The 8,236-nt window shown below is 37.9% G+C and overlaps 1 protein-coding gene across 1 annotated transcript; it reads right to left on the minus strand.

Annotated features, from left to right (window-relative positions):
- Window positions 1-2,942: 2,942 nt before the first annotated feature.
- Window positions 2,943-8,227, minus strand: LOC5519603 (calcium and integrin-binding family member 4). Its single transcript, XM_001639528.3, has 8 exons — window positions 8,107-8,227; window positions 7,961-7,995; window positions 7,362-7,461; window positions 6,258-6,362; window positions 5,939-5,981; window positions 5,683-5,792; window positions 5,234-5,322; window positions 2,943-4,177 (listed from the first exon to the last, which is right to left on the minus strand). The coding sequence occupies exons 1-8, from the start codon at window positions 8,155-8,157 to the stop codon at window positions 4,156-4,158; spliced, it is 555 nt and encodes a 184-aa protein (XP_001639578.1). The 5' UTR covers window positions 8,158-8,227; the 3' UTR covers window positions 2,943-4,155.
- Between the last annotated feature and the right edge of the window lie 9 nt (window positions 8,228-8,236).

The following is an 8,236-nucleotide window of genomic DNA, read 5'->3' on the forward strand; positions in this document are numbered from 1 at the left end:
TTATGTGCAACGCGAAATGGCTGCATTTTTCATCGGATTAAATAAAGCTATGACAGAAACGTAGAGAGAAACAAGTGAGACAACGGTTGTATCACCGCGAACCCTTTGGGAATTGACAGTAAAGTACTTTAGAAGTTACTGGAAGGTACTCCCAAAGGGCTGAGATATGTTGAATGAGATTTGAACGAGTCTCCTTAATCTTCCCCATGCAGAGCTTGTGTTGTATTTTTTCAACACAGAGAAACATACTTTCCTGATTAAAAAAAATAAGGTGGCGTAAATTAAATAATATCGTGACATGGATAACTCACAAAATACCGGAAACCCATTTAAAGTCTAAATCACGAATCCGCTTAAGCATTTAAACAATTACTGGTTCTCGCAACATCCATAACAATGCAAAGAAAACTGTTATTACAATGGCAGACAAAACAATCTTATTTTTTGAAAGCTCTAACAATCTATGATAATTGTGGATTTTGTAGTTTCAATATTTGTAAAGCATTGCATCTTTCGATTAAAAAAGCAAGACATTCAAAAACATTTAATGGGCTGTTTTTCAGGCAACAAATTTGGTGAGCAAAACGTTCACATTTGCAAATGTGTTTAGTGGTAAATAATCGTCGAAGACCTTTTTCAAATTGATTACCCCCTACGATCAGCAACAGATCACCTCAGGGTAAAAATATGTACACTCATGGTAAACAAATCATAAAGCCATCAAAACGCTCGTTTGCGTATGAAGATATCACCATAACCAGTAGAGCGAAACCCCCGATTGCTCAAAGTTTGTGTAACTAACTTGCTAACGATGACTTTCACATACACATCTCAAATCAGATATATTTGTGATGCGTGTTCCACGCGATTCAGTTCATTTACTGGTGAATTAGAACGATTACGCAAAAAATACGTCAAATTTCTCGAGTAGGCGATGATGAAGTGTGAATGGGCGGATTGCGCTGCGCATGCGGAAAACAGACACCATGAACCGGGTATAAGCTTACAATTTGATGAATTACTTTTCCCTGAAGTCCATTCATGAAAAATGAGGGGCTAAGATGACTTTTAAATGAGCTTTTAAGTGTCAACAGTGACTACCCCTTTAAAAGATTCCGTCAACAACACACTACTCAAGGAAACTCTCACGATAACTCCGTGCACACTAGTGACATAACAACATAGGCGCTCGCACTCTTTTAAGCCCGACATGGCGACATGGAAAATAATGATATAAAAGAAAAAACGCTTTTTTCATTTAAAAATGAATAGAACCTCTACTGACGAAGTTCCTGTATCGACTTTGGTTATAGTCTATCTTACGCGTCTCAGAATCAGGCTTACTGTAGTAATAAAAGTAAAGGTTTTATGATAATTTGATCTTATACTGTGATACACAATTTTTTTTTAAACCTTTTTTTATTAGAACGTCCAGCCTGAGATTTTACCAAATTTAAAGAACATGTTAAGAACATGTCGAGGCTCAAATAGTTACATATCCTCACCACTCCCTATTGCCATGCCACGGGTATACTAAGTTATGGGAAGCACCCGCTCCTGGATATGGCAAAAGGGTAGCGATGAGGGTAGTTACATATCCTCACCACTCCCTATTGTCATGCCACGGGTATACTAAGTTATGGGAAGCACCCGCTCCTGGATATGGCAAAAGGGTAGCGATGAGGGTAGTTACATATCCTCACCACTCCCTATTGTCATGCCACGGGTATACTAAGTTATGGGAAGCACCCGCTCCTGGCTATGGCAACAGGGTAGCGATGAGGGTAGTTACATATCCTCACCACTCCCTATTGTCATGCCACGGGTATACTAAGTTATGGGAAGCACCCGCTCCTGGCTATGGCAAAAGGGTAGCGATGAGGGTAGTTACATATCCTCACCACTCCCTATTGTCATGCCACAGGTATACTAAGTTATGGGAAGCACCCGCTCCTGGCTATGGCAAAAGGGTAGCGATGAGGGTTTGCTAGAGTGTGTGCACCGTCACCAGGGGGGGTGGGTGGGGCTCCTTTCTCCCCCCGTCTGCAGTCTCGGCAAACATGACCCAGAATGAGTCGGGAAATTATCATTATATATCCCAGGTACACATGGGTATCCACATCCCTAGGGACTATCTTATTGGATAACTCTAGATTACCCCGTGACATTCCAATTACTTAAGTAGTGAGAATAGCAGAAATTTTTTTTAGTCCTGATGCGTTCTAAAATTAATGCAGAATTAAAGTGCGCAAAGTAACAACATGTTATTGTAATACTCTGTCTAATAATTCATTGAGTATTATATTAAGCCTCGTCCCCAGGCTATTCCTTTGATGTCAGCTACATGATGCTTTGTGCGCAGACTCACACTTTCCAATATGGCTGGCGCTTCATGCCGACTTATATTCAGCCTTAAAATGTCCCAAAAATAAGAACAGTCCAGCCTCAACTAAAAATTAGACGTTTTCTATCCACGCTCAAGAAAACGCACTTTTACTGCGTCGAAAAAATATGAGACATAGCAAAGGTCAATTCATACCTGGGCCTAGTCGTAAGAGCTTCCAAGATCCTCCTTGACGCTCTGATCGGGTCGGCTGCACCTCTCCCAAGATGGCGGATCACCCAACTCTCCAGACTTTAAAGCCTGCTTGCAGGCGGTACTCGGTGTTATTATTGCGAAAAACCCTCTCCGCTTGGTGATCGGGCGCCATCTTGTATTTTAAGACGCGTGGTTCCTGGGGGCGAGCGGAAAAACGGACGAAAAAATACAAGATGGCGCCCGATCACCGAGCGGAGAGGGTTTCCCGCAATAATAACACCGAGTACCGGCTGCAAGCAGGCTACAGACCCCACTAATGGTTGAATCTCGGAGGAATATTGAGGAAGGGAATTGGCCAATCATAGAGTGCGTGCGATTGGGTGGAGCACATAACAAAAGAACCTTATAATAAATAGATTTATTACTGCTCAGTAGTAATACTGATACAAATGCATGGCTATACGTATTTCAAATCAATCATTTTATTATATACATACTGAGAAATACTCACTGAAAACATATTCAGTAAATTTTCGTTCGTTCACTGGTCTCAGCAAATCAGAGGCGCGAACGATTTTTTTTCACCGTGAAGAAAAATCGTTCGCGGTTCTGATTGGACGAACGATATTTTTTCACCGTGAAGAAAAATCGTTCGCGGTTCTGATTGGACGAACGATATTTTTTCACTGCACTTGAATGGCTCCAATCCCAACGCATGTCGCAACGCAATCCCAGTGCATAAAAATCGTACAAGCATTTTCCATTTAGTAATTAATTTATTCCATAAATGTCGAGATTTTAGAAATTAAAATGTGCACTACTTGTGTAACATGAGCTACAGTCTCGTGCGTGACATTAGCGAGACAGATTCATTTCAATGTAAGTTTTTGTCTGTTCAACTGAACCGTCGAACAGCACAAACACGGAGCCTCTGCAGCCAAGTCTAATAAAATGTTATGTAATAAGCTTGCTATAAATTTCTCAGTATGTATATATAAAAACAAAATACAGCATGGAAAGTGCTTTCTACAGTTTTAATTCACTCGTTGTTTTGTATCCTGCGCTCACTCGTTCGTTTTTTAATACTGCACAACTCGTGAATAAAAACCGTACGCGCGCACTTTCCATGTAGTATTCTCTATGTATGCGCACAAAGGTATTGTGTTACAACGGTTGAGCTTATATCCCCAAGGGGTATTGACCTATAGGATCTAACCAAAGTGGACATTTTTATTTTCGTATACTCTACACTATTTACAGACTAGCCAGTACAAAATAATCAAAACAATTAACAAATTACTAGATTGTTTTTTGTATAATCATTGAACCTTCCTGGAGAAGCCTAGTGTTGGGCAAGGTGGGGAGTGAACCCAATTCAGAAGAAATCCGAGCCAAATTCTACAAATTTAACTTCTATCATAAGTTACAGTATATAAATATTGGTGGCACCCTTTCTGCTAATGCCCCCCCCTATGTGAGATATGATTGATTTACAGTAACAGGTAGCCATGCCCATATTGCCAACCTTTGAGAGAATTCAATCATAGCTAGATCTTGCTATTTGTTTGGTCAAAACAGTCCTGCTGGTGTAAGTCTTGGTTCCCTTTCAGAGAATTTCACATTCTGATTCGGAATGAGCTGGAAAAAACAAGAAACATGGTTACTCTGGAATAGTGACTTGACCATCAATGTGCTGTACTCTATGCTGTCATTTGAACAGTTACAAAGTTAAAAAGAAACACAAGCCTAATAAGAGAGAAAATTTAGTATATAGTAGACATAGTTTTGCCTAACAGTAAATAAGAAGGGTGAGAAGATTGAGTGACTGGGGAAACTGAGAAAAGACACACATGTTCTTGTACGCTCTCCTGAGTCTGCACCCTGTAAGCTAAGGTTGGTTCTTATAGGATGTGTAAGCGCAACATAAATGATCTAAATCTCACTTGAGCACAAATCAATTGAGCATGTTCAAGATAGGATAAATACTTGGTTTACTGTGAAAATGTCAAAAAAAACTTCTAACCATTCACAACAATTACGGAACCATGCTTTGTGTGACAACATGTATTGTGTGGTAGTAGCGATGACATGACAGTCCTTCTTTACTTGCTGAAGTATACAGTGACCTATTATGGAATTTCCACTGTGTCTACATCATGAAGAAAGCCACCAAGTGCTTATATGCAATTTGCGCTCTCAAGAAAAGTGGTCTCTTTGCACTAGATTTCTTTAGGTTTTACTGCTGTATTATAAGACCTGTACTTGAATAAGCCTCACCAGTCTGGTTGGCACTTTCTGCCTATTTAGTGTAGCTTGTGGAATCCATCCAAAGAAGTGCTGCGGGTTGTGTTCCCACAACTTCTGTATAACAAGGCCTTAGTGCATGCCAATTTAGACACTGTCAGTGCAAGCAAAACGCTTGCAATAAACTAGTGGTTAAGGCTATAAACAGTGGACTCTTAAAGTCACTTATTCCTGTCCTGGTAGCCAGTACTCATGGCTATGGCCTATGGTCTGGAACAGCCCCTGTTGCCCCGATTACTGGGTGCACTAATAGGATAAACAATTTCTGTATGTATCGTTACCAGTAGTATTTATGTAATCATTTATTGTGTGCTCATTATGCTGACTGCCCTGTAATTCAGGTTTAACCTGCAATAGGGTTAATAAACAGATTATTGATTGATTACTTACTTGACAAAGTCGGGTGCCTTGGAGATCACATGCTCAAACTCAGCAAATGAGAGCTGATTGTCTTCATCAAGATCAGCTTCTTCAAATATCTGTCAAGACAAAATCATTTGTAAGTAATCCCTAAATTTTGAGCTTATGCATTATAAAACTGTAACAACTGAAAAAGCTTTGTAATCTTTTACTACCAGATAATTGCTTCCACAAGTAGAGAAGGTGTTATTACACATAACATGTATAATACAGTAAACATCAAACCTTTTGGCAAGTATATTGGAATAGTCTTGTTTTGCTATATTTTATAAAGTTGGCCTGCTTCTGTTATCAAAATTCTCTGGTTCTTGGCAAATGCACCCCAATTCAAGGATCTTATAGTAGAAAATTATGTTGTGCTAGGGGGGCAAAATAACGGCGGACAGATGGTCTTTAATATATTTCTATGTAGGCATCACCTTCTCTATCATTGCCTGCATGTTGTCATCTGACAGTCTCTGTTCCCCACACAATCTCATAATCACTTTCTTCAGGTCATTCTCACAGATGTAATCATCCTCATTAAAATCTGGGGGTAAAAAAATCATCCTTAAGTAATTAAATATGCACCTGTTTTTTGTGTTTGTTTTTAACAGTAGCTTAATACAGTTGTGTATTGAGAGTAAATTAAAAAAAAGGAGTCTGTGGTCCTTAATTAATAGTTATAAGACCTACCATAAATTCTGAATGCATATTCCACTTTAACACTCTTAGGTGCCTGAGAATGAATAAATAAATCAATCAATTGATTGAAATAATCACATTCATGCCTCTTGCTTGAATTACCATGCCAATGCAAGTATAAGACAAGAGCAATCAAACCAAGTATCTCATTTTAAAGAGCAGCATAATGCAATCTTTTAGCTCTTAAAATCAGCCAAAGATATTGTACAATGGACTAAATAATCCCCTGATTATAAAATAATGTGTATGGTAGACCCAAGCTTGTACAGTTTTGTTTTGGTATGATATCTTACTTTTGTAAATCACTTACGTTTTCACTGAAGACTGACATCATATCCAGGAAATCCTCGAAAGTCAGACTGCCATCTTTGGAGGATGAGAACACTTTACATATCCTGTCTCTGAATGGGTTGACCTAAAGAAAAAATGGAGTAAGAATAAGAACTTTCTCTAAGTACAGGGAATTGACTGCTAATGCAGTTCATTTGAAAATATGTTTTTATTTTATTTTATGCAGTTAATTTGAAAATATGTTCTTTTTATTTATTAAAGTGTTCAAAGTGCAGTATTTGGGGTGCCATAATGGGCCCTCGAGTCCACACGGGTACCCCTCACCATAGGATGAAAGCTCCTAAATAAACAAACAAAAAATAAATTGTGACAATTTCAGCTGAGTTTTTGTGGGATAAAAATTATAAAATTGGCTTAAAAACCGATTAGCTTTTATTCAAATCTAAAAGGGTGTATTGAAGAGGCACATAATAAACCTTTCTTGATTTGTCTTGGGGTACTACATACTGTAAACATTAAGCATTACAAGGGATAGGAAGTGGAAAATACAGCTTCCTCAATACTAAAGTAAACCCTTGACTTTTACATCTCAAAAAATCTATTTCAACTAACAAGTCCAACAGAACACACAACTACTGCAATGGAGGTCCCAGGGAATTGGGTGGGAATCCCCCCTATTTTTGTTCTTCTTTGGTACAGTCTTTGTACACCCACCTCTTCTCATGTTTATGTTCTAGTTTTTCAACCTCCCCTTAAATCTGCCAAGTGAGCATAACTTAGACACCACTATACCCTATTACTTATGGAAGAGTCTTAAGAATGAGAATCTCCTATATAAGGTACTACACACACAAAATAAAAATAAAGACTGAGGAATGTTATAGATGCCCCTCATTCTTGTTTGCCAATACCCCCCACCCCCTGAAGTAATCTGAAAAGTCTTGGATGCTAATACTGCTCATAAAATTAGAGATAACTTTTATTTAAGAATAAGGCACGAAATTATTTTTTTCCTTTTTGACCAATTCCACGACATTGATTGATGAAAGCTAAAACCCCAAATTAACACTTGTTGTTGTATATGCTGAGTCTTTTCACATTTAAACTGACAATAATGAAATACCTTTAGTTCTGGAAGAGTCAGGATTTTTCTCTGGCTAAGTTTTGCATTTTTGTTTAATCTTACTGCTTCTGGGTCTAGCTGCATAAATCTTTTGAAGCAGCTGGAAATAAACACAACAACAAAAACACATAATGTGATGACAATTGTTATTTATAAATAACAAAAAACAAATTTGCTGATGATCTACTTGAAATATATTCAGCATTTACATTTTGTGCCACAACAAATGGAAATTACTTAATGTGTGAAGTGTTGATACTCAGAAATTTTGAACATCATTGGTCGAGTATAAGACTTAAATGATAAGAATAGGAGGCGAGCTATAAAATATTCTTTAAAATTTGAGTAGGCAGATACTTTATCACTGCTGAAAGAGCGATTAAAAGATAAAGATAAGGAAGGAATGGTTGTTCAACTTCTGGTACTTCTTCTCGACTTAGTAATGTGACCGAGAAAAAATTGAGCCATACATAAACCATTCTTTATATAGTTAATCCGATACAAGGATTTGTTCAAGCATCAATATTTACTCTAGAATAAGTAAAAAATTCGATCTAGGGTCAGAGAGAGAAAAGTTTTGAGACCACTTTACTACTCACTGTAAAATTTCCTTCTGTGTGAAATAAGTCAATTCCTGAAATAATAAGAAAAATATAATATCTTAGACAAATAATTTCATAAATACGAAGAGGGATAACTTAAGATTAATTTCGCGACTATAAGATCAGGTTAAAGCTGTTTCTACCTGGTAATCCTTTAGTTCATCCTCGGTGAACTGCGAGTGAGAAGCCCCCATTTTGTTTTTCTTCGCGTGAACTTTATGCCGATTTCAAACGATGACGTCTCCAGCCTCGTTCTGATGCGCTCCCAAAATA

Source organism: Nematostella vectensis, chromosome 4 (genome assembly GCF_932526225.1).
Source record: "Nematostella vectensis chromosome 4, jaNemVect1.1, whole genome shotgun sequence".
NCBI classification, from domain to species: domain Eukaryota; kingdom Metazoa; phylum Cnidaria; class Anthozoa; order Actiniaria; family Edwardsiidae; genus Nematostella; species Nematostella vectensis.

Excerpts from the sequence above, each read along its gene's own strand:
- LOC5519603 (XM_001639528.3), bottom strand. The coding sequence starts at position 8,157 with ATGGGGGCTTCTCACTCGCAGTTCACCGAGGATGAACTAAAGGATTAC. Across the intron at positions 5,982-6,257 it reads TGTCAGTCTTCAGTGAAAAC|GCACCTAAGAGTGTTAAAGT; the intron begins GTAAGTGATTTA and ends ATTCATTCTCAG. Across the intron at positions 5,323-5,682 it reads TGCAGGCAATGATAGAGAAG|ATATTTGAAGAAGCTGATCT; the intron begins GTGATGCCTACA and ends TTGTCTTGACAG.